The sequence below is a fragment of the Elephas maximus genome, chromosome 5 (genome assembly GCF_024166365.1).
Source record: "Elephas maximus indicus isolate mEleMax1 chromosome 5, mEleMax1 primary haplotype, whole genome shotgun sequence".
In the NCBI taxonomy this organism is placed as follows: domain Eukaryota; kingdom Metazoa; phylum Chordata; class Mammalia; order Proboscidea; family Elephantidae; genus Elephas; species Elephas maximus.
Window position 1 is genome coordinate 121,975,357 of NC_064823.1, and position 16,850 is coordinate 121,992,206.

General features: G+C 40.2%; 1 protein-coding gene across 2 annotated transcripts in view; it reads right to left on the minus strand.

The window, feature by feature from the left end:
• Positions 1-16,850, minus strand: part of FAM114A1 (family with sequence similarity 114 member A1) — an 82,270-nt gene that overhangs the window by 50,487 nt on the left and 14,933 nt on the right. For both annotated transcript variants that reach the window (XM_049886355.1, XM_049886356.1), the window contains one exon: positions 3,224-3,311. In XM_049886355.1, coding sequence (XP_049742312.1) covers positions 3,224-3,311 — 88 coding nt within the window. The remainder of the gene's footprint in view (positions 1-3,223; positions 3,312-16,850) is intronic.

Sequence of the window (16,850 nt, forward strand, 5' to 3'; positions counted from 1 at the left end):
CTGTTATACATAAGGTTGCCATGAACTGGAACTGACATGATAGCAACTAACAAAAACATATAAAACTAATAATCAATAAGGACAAGAGCCTATAGAAAACCAGAGAAATAATTAGAACGGTTAGGTTACAGAAGAAAAGTAAAAAATAATTTCTAAACATATGGGGAAAAAACAACTTAATTTCCTAAAGATAAGCCACTTTTGTTTTATCTATTATTTTTGGCAGAGATCAAAATGTTTGATGATATGGCGTGACAGTGAGTGTTTAGGAAACCAAGAATCTAATAAGAAATGTAAACTGGCACAATTTTCAAGAGGAAAATTTGGAAATAACAAAATGTAAAATGCACTTTGATCACTTAGGAGAAATTTGGCAATATCAAAATTCAAAATGGCCTTTGATTCACAATAGAAATTTAACCTTCAGATAGTTATACTCCCACATGTGTAAAACGATGAGTATGAGTTCCTTCATTGCAACGCTGCTTATGTAATAAAAGTTGAACTATCCAAAGGAAACCAGTAAACCCCATCCACCGCCATCACAGAATACTGTATAGCATGAGGCACTATTATATGTATAGACAGGGAACCACTTCCAAGAAATAGGATGAAGAGAAAAACTCAAAATACAGAACAGTGTGCACGTTTGCTACCGTTTTTGTTTTTAAAAAGGAGGTACGCATACGTTTATCCTTGTATAAGTGTAGAAATAATGGCTGCCTCCAGGGAGGGTAACTGCGTGGCTGACTGGGGAACAAGAGGAAGGGACTTATGTTTCATTACATAATGTTTTGTACCTCAAGTTTTGTACTAAATAAATTATAACGAATTCTGAACTAATGGGAACTAAATTTATTCACTCATTTAATCCACAAAAATTTATTAAGCACTCCTGACGTGCCAGGCAGTGTTTAGCGCCACTGAAGACACAGTTGTGAACAATAGAACAAGATGTTACTGTCATGGAGCTTACATCCTATGGAAGAAGACAGGAAATAAACAAGTAAACAAACAAATAGATAAGATTGTTTCAGGAGTAATGGGACCTATGGAGGAAATCAATCAGAGGTATGTGATAGAAGGTGACTGGGGGTGGGCGGGCGATTCTGGATAGGTAGCTAAGCAAGGCCTCTCGGAAGAGGCTAGATTTGGGTGGAGAGCACAGTGCTGAGATCTCAGAATGAGGTACTAAACGCTCAAATGTTTTTCCCAGGAAATGACATGCCTGCAAGTGCTTGTGCTCTACCTTCATGAAGGCGCATTCTTGTTCAGAAAATAAAACAGGCTCCTCTACTTTAATTTGGTTAATTTTGTCATTTGCATGTGTAGTATCCCAGGCATACCTGGCCCCTTTAATTAGCCACAGAGAAAATAGCATCTCCTGGCACTCACCAGAGAGGTCAACATTTACGTGACCACTCTCTAGTTCCTGCCAGAGATCACCTGAGAAAACTGATATTTGACACAGATGGAATTCATTGTTGTTAGCTGCCTTATAGTTGGCCCTTGACCCATGGCAACCCCAATGGAACGAAAAGCTGCCTGTTCTTGGGCTGCCCCCATGATCAGTTGCAGATCAGACCATCGTGATCCATAGGGTTTTCATTGGTAGATTTTAGCAAGTAGATCGCCAGACCTTTCTTCCTAGTTTGTCTTAGTCTGGACTCTCCACTGAAACCTGTTTAGCATCATAGCAACATACAAGCCTCCACTGCTCATGAGGTGTATTGGTGGGAATCAAACCCAGATCTCCTGCATGGAAGGTGAGGATTCTACCAAAGAATCACCACTGCCTCCATTAGATGAAATTAGGGGAATGCAATCTATCTGTCCTTCCAGGAAGTCTAAACACTATCAAGTTAGATATCTGGTCCTTAAACTGTTTATGACCGTGATCCACTGAGGTGGGGCAAAAGGCCTCAAGTACTTTCTATTCCCCCTGGTTTCAGGAGTAACAATGAATTGGACCAATTTGTGGTCCATCAAAAGATCCTTACGGCCATGGACTATGAATTATACCTTGGAAATACTTGAGTTAGATTATCTGAAAGCTATGTTACCTGTAATTGCCTTTGTCCTTCTCCTCACCCCACTCTTCAAGATGAAATACCTTTGCTAAATTACCTTTGACATTTTGCTATGAGGTCCTCAGCTTTCACGAAGAGTAGATATAAGAAATGGTTACAGGAAGAATATTTTGACAAACTTACATTGATGAATGCATTGTCCACTATTCTTTCTCTCTGTTTAAGAACTGTGACAGTAAATTTCTTTAAAAATTTAATATCGGGAGAAAAAATTATCTCGATAAACTAAGTTTTATCAGTCAGTGAGAAACAGGGAATCTACAGGCAGCCAAGAAGCTCAGAATTAAGGTCAAAGCTCAATTACAGAAGCTCTATTAGCCTTGGCTTTCCTGCTTGCATATATGTGTATATATATCTGCCCTGTAGTGTCACTATGAGTCGACGACGGCACTGGGGTGGGTTATATATATATATTTGTTTGCATTTCAATGCTCTGTTGATGAAACATCTTTTATTCATTTCCTTTAAAATTCTTTTAGTGAGTTGCACATTTTAAAAAATTCAAGTGAGATCATAAACACAAACCTTTAGGAATATATTACAAAAGCCTAAATCTTATATTTTAAAAGGCAATAGAATACAATGGTTAAAAGCCATGTATTTTTTTAACCAGTGGCCTTCAAGTCTATTCCAACTCATGGTGACCTCATATGTGTCAGAGTAGAACTGTGTTCCATAGAGTTTTCAAAGGCCGATTTTTCAGAAGTAGACTACTAGGGCTTTCTTCTCAGGTACCTCTGGGTGGACTCAAATCTCCAACCTTTGGTTAGCAGCCAAACTGTTAACCATCTGCCCACTCAGGGTCTCCAAGGCCAAACTACTTGATTTAAATGCCAGACCAGCCTCAGCTGACTTTGGGCAAGGTCTAAACTCTCTGTGACTCAGTTGCCTCATCTGTAAAATGGAGAAAATAAGAGTACCTACTTTATAGAATTATTTTGAGGAATAAATGTATTAATATATGTGAAACATGTAGAATATTGCCTGATACCTGCCAAGCAACTAAAAAAGGGTTTGCTCTTATTACCTGATGGGCTAATGTTAAACTCTATCAGTACATGGTATGGTCAAAGATGTCATATCCTATTAGGACTCTGAACGTCTTCCATTTAAATGCAACCAATAATGCTTACCTACTGTGGCAGATGCTGATGAGAGCAGAGATTTGCCCCAGGAACCCCAGCCTGCCCATCCCCCTCCACGCAGAGGGGAGTCCACAGCCTGTGGGAAAACAGAATAGCCATAAGGTCAGCAACTCAGTTCATCCCCAAATGGAAAAATACCCATTGGTTTGAAACAAAGAGAAGGCTAAAAAAATTTTCAACAACCATATCTCTCACTGGCATTATAGTTTATAACAGCCATAAAGGAACATCCCAACTCACACTGCAGTATGCACTTTGGAACCAAACTGCTTAGTGGTGACTTGACTTAAAGTGCTTGGTGTTTAGTGTCTTGGTTTAAAGAAAAGGAGTTTGATATTAACTGAGCTCCAATTCTCCCATTTTCTGGGAGTCAGGCACAAAAAGACAAGGACGAGAGCTGTGTGGAGAAAAAAGATATAACATGTGGTTTTTGTTGTTGTTGTATGTCATTAATTCCAAATCATATGTAATTTTTATGGGAGCAGATCACCAGGTCTTTTCTCCCACAGAGAAACTGGTGGCTTTGAAATGCTGACCTTTTGCTTAGCAGCTGAGTTGTGCCACCAGGGCTCCTTATAATATGCATATTAGGGCACAGGAATGTTTGAAAAAGTTCAAAACAACCTCAACCCAGGCTCCAGGCAATTCTTACAAAGCCAAACCAATGTGCTCTTCAAGGAAGAATTAACTTTCAAATTTCTGGGGTGGTGGAATGGAACTTTGGCACGGATGATAGCCAAGGTGTCTAGAAAAGCATCCATTAACCTAGAGATGGGTAGTAGCAACCAGAAATCTTGTGAGGTAAACACCTTTTTAGGTATCCCTTCCACTCACGATGATCCCTGTAACAACACCTCTTACCCACAGGGGTTAGACTGTACCTGGACTCAGTTGATTAAAATTCTTTTGCCTAGGAATTTGGGATCAGGGTTGACAGATTCTATTTGAGCTTGGGCTGATTACTTAAATAGAAGATGGAAACTCAGGCAATGTGGAGTGACCATATTCTACCCACCATGTAGACTAAGTTAGAGAAAGCAGAGTGAGCAGAATGAAGAAGATGGGCTCTGAGGAGCTGTTTGGATTCCTGATAGCTCCTCAGCCCCTGGTGCACTTCTATCTTTGGGTTCCACGAGATTCTCACACATTATAATATATGCATTTTTAATGCTTTTTTCACTTGATGTATCCCCAGAGCCTAGCAGTATATGCCTGGCATATAATGAGTGCTCAATAAAGATTTTTTTGAGTAAATGACTGAAATTCCCTTGTTTTCTTTGTTATGTGTGCATCAGTTTCTGTTACTTGCAACCAATGAGTCCTGTACGGATGAGTGGAACCACAGCTTTCCAATATCTGGGAACATGTTCTAGAATACAAGGCAAGAATACTGTCATGGATTGAACTGTGCCCCCAAAAATATCTGTCAGCTTGGCTAGGTCATGATTCCCAGTATTGTAGGCTTGTCTGCCATTTTGTCATCAGATGTGATTTTCCTATGTGTTGTAAATCCTATCACTATGATGTAATGAGATGAGTTAGTAGCAGTTGTATTGATGAGATCTACAAGATTAGATAGTGTTTTAAGCCAATCTGTTTTGAGATATAAAAGAGAGAGGTGGGCAGAGAGATATGGGGACCTCATACCACCAAAAAAGCAGTGCCGGGAGCAAAGCGCGTTCTTTGGACCTGAGGTTCCCGCACTGAGATGCTCCCAGACCAAGGGAAGACTGATGACAAAGACCTTCCTTCAGAGCCAAGAGACAGAGAAAGGCTTCCCCAGGAGCCGGCACCCTGAATTTGGACTTCTAGCCTACTGGACTGTGAGAGAATAAACTTCTCTTTGTTAAAGCCATCCATGTGTGGTATTTCTGTTATAGCAGCACTAGATAACCAAGACAAATACATCAGGAGTTAGCTATATGGAGAACTAAGCTCTTTCACACCAAAAAAGGAGAAAGTGGAAGATTTCCTACAGAGGTTGGGGATTCTATAATATTCTACCCAAGGCTGGCCCATCAGTCATCTCCAATTCCCTTTCCCTTACTGTCTTCCACCTTTATGGCCATGTGAAACCATTTTGACAAATGAGCTATAAATGGAAGAGCCTTTGCTTTCAATGATAAAAGGTACAGTTAAGGCTGGTGCCAACTGTTTCCCCCTGCCTTCTTCCTGCCTTGAATATGGACATGATGTTTGAAACTCAGCAGCCACTTTTCAGCAATGAGGGAAAGACCAAGGAATCACAGAATCGTTGGTCTGAAACGGCTGACATAGAAATTGGTACTGGACCAATGTGAATATCTGCCTACTTCATTCTTTTTGCTAAGTGAGAAAAAAAAAAAAAAAGTGCTATTTTGTAAGTTACTGTACCATGGATTTTTGTTACTTGCAGTCAAATGCACTCCTGATTTACCAAGTAAACATCAAACAACATCCATCAGTGTAGAGTACTGGTCAAGGGAAAAGGTTTTGGAATTAAACTGCTTGTGTTTAACTCCAGACTCTGCCATTTGGGGTTACAAGTTACTCAAGATCTTTTAAGCCTTCATTTACTCATTACAAAATGCAAGCTGTGGTCAGATTATATACCTCATAGGGCTGTGAAGCTTAAAAAAATAATTCATATGAAGCTGTGGGCATAGTGCCTGGCACATAATAAATACTCCACAAATGTTAGCTAGTAACGATGAAAAGAAAAAAATACATTTTTTCAGACTAAGAAGCGAAAAGCTTTGAAAGTTGGCTGACATTTTTTCTGTCTGGAAACAGAAAGGAGCTTGTTAACCTAAATGGAAATCCTTATGACTCTGCTTTCATTTTTTGTGTCTACATTGATTTACTTCAATTCAGCAATGGAAGCCAATGGCAATTTTATACCATCACAAAGACACATGTAGTTCAATGATTAATATCAGTCTTTCCTGGGACAAATCACTACCTATGTGATTAGGGACAGGTTAATATACTTAGGGCTGACAGCTTCTGACTCAAATTTACAGTGCTTAATATGCTCTGACAGCTGGTAATTGACTATCAAATGGAAATGAATCTTAAATGAGTCTAGAACTTTTTGCAATATAATAAATGGCTACTCCAATTGCCTTATTAATAAAGTTTCTTTGACATTGAGGTGTGCCTTCTTGATCAGCTACAAAAAATATCTGTCACCAATGACAAACGCTCAAATAACTAAAAATATAAAAATTAAACATAAAAACCATACAACCTAAATGTTAAACATGTATTATGCATGTATTTCTTCATAAATATGGCCTCTACTTTAAATGGTTTTAATGTCACACATTTGTTGTTGTTGTTAGGTGCTGTTGAGTTCGTTCTGACTCACAGCAACCCTATGTACAACAGAATGAAACACTGCCCGGTCCTGCGCCATCCTTACAATCATCGTTATGCTTAAGCTCATTGTTGCAGCCACTGTGTCAATCCACCTCGTTGAGGGTCTTCCTCTTTTCCGCTGACCCTATACTTTACCAAGGGTGATGCCTTCTCCAGGGACTGATCCCTCCTGACAACATGTCCAAAGTATGTAAGATGCAGTCTCGCCATCCTTGCTTCTAAGGAGCATTCTGGTTGTACTTCTTCCAAGACAGATTTGTTCGTTCTTTTGGCAGTCCATGGTATATTCAATATTCTTCACCAATACCACAATTCAAAGGCGTCAATTCTTCTTTGGTCTTCCTTATTCATTGTTCAGCTTTCACATGCATATGATGCGAATGAAAATACCATGGCTTGGGTTAGGCGCACCTTAGTCTTCAGGGTGACATCTTTGTTTTTCAACACTTTAAAGAGGTCCTTTGCAGCAGATCTACCCAGTGCAATGCATTGTTTGATTTCTTGACTGCTGCTTCCATGGCTGTTGATTGTGGATCCAAGTAAAATGAAATCCTTGACAACTTCAATCTTTTCTCTGTTTAGCGTGATGTTGCTCTTTGGTTCAGTTGTGAGGATTTTTGTTTTCTTTATGTTGAGGTGTAATCCATAGTGAAGGCTGAGGTCTTTGATCTTCATTAATAAGTGCTTTAAGTCCCCTTCACTTTCAGCAAGCAAGGTTGGGTCATCTGTGTAATGCAGGTTGTTAATGAGTCTTCCTCCAATCCTGATGCCCCATTCTTCTTCATATAGTCCAGTTTCTCTGATTATTTGCTCAGCATACAGATTGAGTACGTATCGTGAAAGGATACAACCCTGATATATGCCTTTCCTGACTTTAAACCAATCGGTATGCCCTTGTTCTGTCCGAACAACTGCCTCTTGATCTGTGGAAAGGTTCCTCAGGAGCACAATTAAGTGTTCTGGAATTCCCATTCTTCACAATGTTATCCACAATTTGTTATAATCCACACAGTCGAATACTTTTGCATAGTCAATAAAACAGAGGTAAACATCTTTCTGGTATTCTCTCCTTTCAGCCAGGATCCATCTGACATCAGCAATGATATCCCTGGTTCCACGTCCTCTTCTGAAACCGGCCTGAATCTGGCAGTTCCCTGTCGATATACTGCTGCAGCTGTTTTTGAATGATCTTCAGCAAAATTTTGCTTGCATGTGATATTAATGATATTGCTTTATAATTTCCACATTCAGTTGGATCACCTTTCTTGGGAATAGGCATAAATATGGATCTCTTCCAGTCAGTTGGCCAGGAGGCTGTCTTCCATATTTCCTGGCACAGACGAGTGAGCACCTCCAGCACTGCATCTGTTTGTTGAAACATCTCAATTGATATTCCATCAATTCCTGGAGCCTTGTTTTTCGCCAGTGCGAAACACAGGATGTTTACCTGTGTTTTATTGACTACGCAAAGGCATTTGACTGTGTGCATCATAACAAATTATGGATAACATTGAGCACAGAGCAACTTGGACTTCTTCCTTTGGTACCATCGTTTCTTGATCATATGCTCCCTCTTGAAATGGCTGAACATCAACTAATTCTTTTTGGTATAATGACTCTGTGTATTTATTCCATCTTCTTTTGATGTTTCCTGCATCATTTAATATCTTCCCCATAGAATCCTTCATTATTGCAACTCGAGGCGTGAATTTTTTCTTCGGTTCTTTCGCCTTGAGAAACGCCGAGCATGTTCTTCCCTTCTGGTTTTCTATCTCCAGCTCTTTGCACATGTCATTATAATACTTTGTCTTCTCAAGCCGCCCTTTGAAATCTTCTGTTCAGTTCTTCTACTTCATCATTTCTTCCTTTTGCTTTAGCTGCTTGAGGTTCAACAGCAAGTTTCAGAGTCTCCTCTGACATGCATCTTGGTCTTTTCTTTCTTCCTGTCTTTTCAATGACCTCTTGCTTTCTTCATATATGATATCCTTGATGTCATTCCACAATTCGTGTGGTCTTCAGTCACTAGCGTTCAATGCACCAAATCTATTCTTCAGATGGTCTCTAAATTCAGGTGGGATATATTCAAGGTCATATTTTGGTTCTTGTAGACTTGTTCTGGTTTTCTTCAGTTTCAGCTTGAACTTGCATATGAACAATTGATGGTCTGTTCCACAGTCGGCCCCCGGCCTTGTTCTGACTGATGATATTGAGCTTTTCCATTGTCTCTTTCCACATATGTAGTCAATTTGATTCCTATGTGTTCCATCTGGCGAGGTCCATGTGTATAGTTGCCGTTTATGTTGGTGAAAGAAGGTATTTGCAATGAAGAAGTAATTGGTCTTGCAAAATTCTATCATTTGATCTCTGGCATTGTTCTATCACCAAGGCCATATTTTCCAACTACTGATCCTTCTTCTTTGTTTCTAACTTTTGCATTCCAATCACCAGTAATTATCAATGCATCCTGATTGCATGTTTGATCAATTTCAGACTTCAGCAGCTGATAAAAATCTTCTATTTCTTCATCTTTGGCCTTAGCGGTTGGTGTGTAAATCTGAATAATACTCGTGTTAGCTCGTCTTTCTTGTAGGTGTATGGATATCATCCTATCACTAACAGTGTTGTACTCAGGATAGATCTTGAAATGTTCTTTTTAACGAAGAATGCAACACCATTCCTCTTCAAGTTGTCAATCCCAGCATAGTAGACTATATGACTGGCCGATTCAAAATGGCCAATACCAGTCCATTTCAGCTCACTAATGCCTAGGATATCGATGTTTATGTGTTCCATTTCATTTTTGATGATTTCCAATTTTCCTAGATTCATACTTCGTACATTCCAGGTTCTGATTATTAATGGATGTTTGCAGCTGTTTCTTCTCATTTTGAGTCGTGCCATATCAGCAAATGAAGGTCCCAAAAGCTTTACTCCATTCACGTCATTAAGGTCGACTCTACTTTGAGAAGGCAGCTCTTCCTTAGCTGTCTTTTGAGTGCTTTCCAATCTGGGGGGCTCATCTTCCAGCACTATATTAGACAATGTTCCACTGCTATTCATAAGGTTTTCACTGGCTAATCCTTTTCAGAAGTAGACTGCCGGGTCCTTCCTCCTAGTCTGTCTTAGTCTCTAGGCTCAGCTGAAGCATTTATGAGACCATAAAGTAGGCAGCATGAGTCTACTCAGATTTTCTATTACTAAAACCAAAAAAACCAAACCCGTTGCCATCCAGTTGATTCCGACTCATAGTAACCCTATAGGACAGAGGAGAACTGCCCCATAGGGTTTCCAAGGAGTGGCTGGTGGATTTGAACTGCCAACCTTCTGGTTCACAGCCGGGCTGTTAACCACTGAGCCACCGGGGCTCCAAGATCGACCTAGTGGGCCTATTTCCTTGAGTAGATGGAGAATCAGATACTATGTATAACTTGCATTCAGGGATGTGGGAGACGTGAGCTATGAGACCAAACCCTTCTCCCCTTCCATACGGGAGACCTGGGTTTGATTCCCAGGCAATGCATCTCAAGTGCAGTCACCACCCATCTGTCAGTGGAGGCCTGCTTATTGCTATGATGCTAAATAGGTTTCGGTGGAGCTTCCAGACTAAGATGGACTGGAAAGAAAGTTCTGGCAATCTACTTTAAAAATCAGTCAGGGAAAACCCTATGGGTCAGTAACCTATCATGGGGATGGTGCAGGAGTGGGCAGCATTTCATTACGTTGTGCACTCAAAAAAGTGGCTCAGTATGTTAGTTGGTAGGATGTCAACTGCTTTGAATGCCTACAGCTCTGGATTCCACGATGTGTCAAAATATCTGGTTGAACATGATCTGTTATTTGCAGGTCCTTTTCTTCCCTTGCGGGTATGTACCATTCAACTGAGAAGATTTAAAATTAAGTATAGAAAGGTTTTAAGCATCAAAGCCATGTAATTATTATTTCTGGGAATATTTTATCTTTTCTGTACTACTAATATTTAAGGGAATTTGGCTTATTACAGTGACAATTTTTAAAAACCAATTTAAAATGAATAATGGAATCATTAGCCTTCTGATTTTAAGTTAAAAATCTTCCTACATTTATGCATAGTATTATACCATCTAGAGGTCTTTAGGTCGACACTACAAATTTAATGTAATAGATTTATAACAATTACTAAGTACTCAGCAAGGTTTTGTTTAAGTAGATAAATGAGGTACTTATAAAGAAAATAGAATATATTAAATTTATAAATGCAGTTTTAAAATATTTGAAGGTATTTAAGTTGGTAAAAAGGACTAAACATTAATCCAAATCCCCTTGAAGCTGACTGTTAAATTATGCTAGACTTCTAAATAATAAGATTTGTGAAATGAACTTAGAGCCTAAGGAAGAATTGGGCTTTCAAACTTGTAACCTTAATAAATGGAACACTAATCGCTGAACCAAATGAAATGTCTAAGCAGTTCTTTTTATGCACGAAGTCTACCCTGGACCACACCAAAAACCCATTAAACACAAATCTAGCTTTATTGCTAGGGCAGTGGTGGTTCAGTGGTAGAATTAGCGCTTTCCAGGTGAGAGACCTGGTTAGATTCCCGGTCAGTGCACTTCATTTACAGCCATCGCCTGTCTGTCAACGGAGGCTTGTGTGTTGCTACGACGCTGAAAGGTCTCAGGGTAGCTTCCAGGCTAATATGGACTAGGCCGAAAGGCCTGGAGATCTACTTCTGAAAGTCAGAAAATGAAAACCCTATGAATCAATCAGGTGGATCTTGGCTGAAAGTAGAGAATACCGTGATGTTGTTTACCTGTGTTTTGTCAACTATGCAAAGGCATTAAACTGTGTGGATCATAACAAATTATATAACACTGCGAAGAATGGGAATTTCAGGAGACTTAACTGTGCTCATAAGGAACCCATACGTAGACCCCAAGAGGCAGTCATTCAGACTGAACAAGGGGATACTGCATGGTTTAAAGTCAGGAAAAGTGTATGGCAGGGTTGACTCCTCTCACCATACTTATTCAATCTGTATGCTGAGCAAATGATCCGAGAAGCTGGACTACATGAAGAAGAATGTGGCATCAAAATTTGAGGAAGACTCATTAACAACTTGCATTATGCAGATGACACAACCTTGCTTGCTGCAAGTGAAGAGGACTTGAAGCACTTACTGATGAAGATCAAAGACCACAGCCTTCAGTATGTATTACACCTCAACATAAAGAAAACAAAAATCCTCACAACTAGACCAATAAGTAGCCTCATGATAAATGGAGAAAGATTGAAGTTGTCAAGGATTTAATTTTACTTCGATCCACAACCGATGTCCATGGAAGCTGAGAAATCAAACAATGCATTGCATTGGGCAAATCTGCTGCAAAAGACCTCCTTAAAGTGTTGAAAAGCAAAGATGTCACTTTAAGAACTAAGGTGCACCAGACCCAAGCCATGGTGATTTCATTCGCCTCATACCATGTGAAAGCTGCATAATGAATAAGAAAGACCAAAGAAAAATTGACACCTTTGAATTGTGGTGTTGGCTAAGAATGTTGGCCAACATGTTGGCCATGGACTGCCAGAAGACCAACAAATTTGTCTTGGAAGAAGTGCAGCCAGAATGCTCCTTAGAAGTAAGGACGGCGAGACTTTGTCTCCCATACTTTGGACATGTTATCAAGAGGGATGAGTCCCTGGAGAAGGACATCATACTTGGTAAAGTAGCCGGTTAGCAAAAAACAGGAAGACCTTCAATGAGAGGGACTGACACCGTGGCTGCAACAATGGGCTCAAGCATAACAACGATTGTGAGGAAGGTGCAGGACCAGGCAGTGTTTCATTCTGTTGTATACACGGTAGTGTTTCGTCCCATTGTGCATGGGTTCACCAGGAGTTGGGGGTCGGCTCAATGGCAACTACCAACTACAACAACTTTATTGCACCCCCACTCACAATTTATTCCATTCTACCATCACGGAAGTGATGTCTTCCTGTTAGCTACCATTATCATCTTCACCTGCACTCCTCCAGGCCTCAGACAGGTTGGTTATCCTTTCCCTCCTATCTTTTCAATCTTTCCTTTTCTACTGGCTACTTTCCAAAATCAATCATGCACAGGATTCTCCCATCTTAAAATAAACAAAAATTACAACAACAATGACGAAACCTCTTTCAAATTTCTTGTCTTATCTGGTTTCTGCTCCAAATCTTTCTTCTTTACCTCTTAAAAAAAGGTGTCTATCCTCTGTACCCTCCCTGCCTGATTCCCCTACACGCTACAGTAAGACTTCCACAGCCACTACTCCATGGAACCATTCTCACCAGGTGCACCAACGGCTTCTCTTGCCAAAGCCACTGGACTTAGTTCAGTCCTTTCCTTACTTACCTCTCAGTGGCATCCGAAGTTTAAGCACTTTTATATCTTTAAAACACTTTATCCCCATACCCTCCATGCCCTATCTTTGAACTCTTATTTTTTTGCCCCTCCCTTAGTATCATGATTTCAGTTATTAACTTTAAAATATTTCCTCATACACATTGTGATATTACGTGGACTTCTTAGATTAAGCTATAGTCCAAATGCGCCAGCTTTCCAATAAAATGCACAATCCAGGGTGGTCAGTTGGCATTATAACGAGGAAAGTCATAAGTCCAGAGGCAGTGATTATGAGCGTTTACATTATCTGTATCTCTACTAACACCTGATGCCTTGTGATTAGCATACTGAATGGTGGAAATGGGTTTTAACTGGTACACATGGTGGACAGTTAACTAGCATTCTGAATGCCTGAAAAGGGTTCTAGATGGTGAAATTAAAGGTATTTGAGATTTGTAGACTGTTAAAAATATTTTAGAGACTCTTCCTACTTATACATGAATGTGGTATATGAAAGGAAATCCTGGTGGCGTAGTGGTTAAGTGCTTAGGCTGCTAACCAAAGGGTCGGCAGTTTAAATCTACCAGGCGCTACTTGGGAACTCTATGGGGCAGTTCTACTCTGTCCTATAGGGTCGCTATGAGTCAGAATCGACTCGATGGCACTGGGTTTAGTTTTTTTGAGTTTGGTATAAGAAAGGATTCTGCCCTATGCTAAACGGTCTTCTATTCAGTTGTGAATTCTGGGAAATTCTGGTTGGTATAAGGAACCCTGGTTATGCAACAGTTAAGTCCTGGGCTGCTAACCAAAAGGCTGGTGGTTTGAACCCACCAAACGGTTCAATGGAAGAAATACCTAGTGATCTGCTTTCATACAGATTACAGCCAAGAAAATCTGATGGGGCGGCTCTACTCTGTCACATGGTGTCACTATGAGTCAAAATCGACTCGGTGACAGCTAAAAAACAATAATGCCAGCTGTAAGGGACGAAAAATCTTGCCTCTGGAATCTAGGCATTTGCCTTGATTGAACCACTCAAAGTGGTGGTGAGAACACCTAAAATGACAGAATGGTAGAACTTTCTCAATCCTACAGAACAGATTCATGAATTGTTTTTAACTTTCTTATTAATAAACTTTGAATTTAAAAATACTCGCTTTTATCGTACAATGTGGTGGTGAGATTGTGGAGGGGACAGGTAACCCTCACCATCTCGACTTCTCTGGTGGCTACTGCTATCAGAAAGAATCCAAGGGGTGTGCATAGCCAAATTGGCTTAGAGACAGGAGCCTTCCAGGGCTGCATCCTTCACCGTGGTTCTTCGTAACACCTGGGCAATCAATCTCACCCACTCCCTTAAATAGCCATCCATATGCAGATGGTCTCCACATCCCTATCTCTCCGTGGCTCCAGACCATTATAACCAACTGCCAGCCAAATAACTTCACTTGGACGTCCCATGGCATGTTTGAAGCTGAACTCATCATCTTCTCAGTCCCACCCCCATCTCACACCCAAGTAGGACTTCCTGTGTCCTGGTTTTAGTGGTTGCCAAACACTGGCCCACTGCCTGACTGTAAGAGTATATTATCTGGGAGAAATTATTGAAAATACAGAGTCTCGGCTTCCACTATGACCTTTTGAATAAGAACCCCTCAGGGTAGAGCCCAGGAATCTGTCTTTTTAACATGTCTTCTAGGTAATTCCAATCACCATCAGATTTGGGAACTACTTTTTTTTTTTTTCATTATATATAGCCAAATGGCAATACCACCCACCTATCGTCCTGCCAAAAACTGGCTGTCATTATGCACAGAAGGCTTCAATGGGGAAATACTCACATAGAATTAGAATAAACTCTACTCCAGTAGGAGGCAGAAATCTGCCAATGGTGTGTTTTGGCCTGTGATCACCCCTCTTTGTCTACTGTGACAATAATTTTACAGCTTGTAAACATTCTACTTTTCCTTTTCTAGGGAGAACCGTCAATTGACAGTCTATGTTTTCCTTTGAGAACATTTTTAGCGGTAACTAGGAGAACATGTTGGAATTTTTTCTTTCTCCATATTTGGCCGTATGTATTGGTGGTAGACAGTGTTGTTAGTTGCCATTGAGTGGGTTCTGACTCGTGGCGACTATATATATAACAAAATGAAACACTGCCTGGTCCTGCACTATCTTCATGATCATTGGTCTGTCTGAGTTCATTGTTGAGGCTGTTGTGTCAGTCCATTTCACTGAGGATTTCTCTTACCTTTATTGGCCCCCTACTTTACCAAACATAATGTCCTTCTCCAACAATTGGTCCCTCCTGAGGATGTGTCCAAAGTAAGCAAACAGGTGCCTTGGACAATATTTTGTGATCCATAGTGTTTATATTGGCTAATTTTTGGAGATAGATTGCCAGGCCTAGTCTGTCTTAGTATAGAAGCTCTGGTGAAATCTGTCCTCCATGGGTGGCCCTATTAATTTGTGAAATACTGGTGGCATTGCTTCCAACATCATAGCAACACGTAAGTCAGCACAGTAAGACAAATTGACGTATGGGTGGTGGGTTCAACATTTGTTTCATTCTGGGCAACATTTCTTGGTGTTAAGAATTTAGGGAAATTTTATCTACATTGGGTCTTTTAAAGATTGGCTAGGATATAAGGTCCCACGAGACCTCTGAGAACAAATGTCACTCCTGAGCAGCATCCAAGATAAACCATCTCTGAATTGAAGCTGAAGCCTTCCCTGACTCCTTAGGAACAGTTTAAGTGCTCTACCTAAAGCTTCCCTTGTGCCTGTTCGCTCTAGTATATATCATGCTATCTATCAATGCTTTTATACATTACTGCCCTATCCAACTAGACTGTGGGCTTCCTAAAGACAGTTAACAGCACTCAATGTATGGTATCATGGGGCTGGTAAAGGCCTTAGAGAATTTGGTCCAATCTCCAATTTCAAGCAAGGCTGCGGACCATCTCTCATGGATGTTGTAGAGTGGATTCCTGCATAAAGGTTCAACTCAATGTTACTAAGTCTGTACATGGGAATGGACAAGGGAGAGAAGGAGCCCCAAAGATAGAGGCAGCTTCATTGAGTCCATAAACTGTGAATGGTGTGATCCTTCAAACCAGAGGTGCCAGCTGCATAGCTGGCAGAACCATTGGCCTCATCCTATTCTCTGGGTCACCTCCTAGTTATGCCATACTATCTGCCAAGTTACAGCCACCATGCTGACACAGGCAAAGGAGAAGCTAATGGCGTGGATTGTAAGGGGACTCAGGCCCAAAGTAACTATGCAGATACAAATCACTTATAAAAAATATACACATTTATATACATTATGTACATTATCACAAAATCTAGCGTGCCCTAGAAGATACTGGTTTATTATACTTTTTCAAAGGCTATTCTGCCAGGTTTCTTAGTAAAGCAGGCATTTTCCTATAGAAACTTTTTTTAAGGGATGATGAGATTCTATTAGGCTCAGATATACCCTCTGGGATCAAACGGGCTTTTGAACTTGGCCATTTTCCTACAGAACCTGCCACTCCTTGGGAGACCCATGTTCGAGATCCAAGGAACCAACTTGTAAATAAACTTTTAATTCAAGATTTTTCATATAATTCATTCTTGTCTGAATCAATGGAGAAACAGTTGTTTTCATCACTGAAAAAGGACTTCTTATAAGAGTCCAACAAAGGACAAATAAAGGAGAACAAATTAACAAGATTCATGAACTAGGCACAAAATCAACTTCTAACATTAACTTAGGATAAAAGAACAGGATGCCAAGAAAGATGGTAGAATTCTTTTCTGGTAATCCTCAAAAAGAAAATACACTTACACCTAAACCAAACCAAACCTGTTGCCTTTGAGTTGATTCCGACAAAAGCGACCCTATAGGA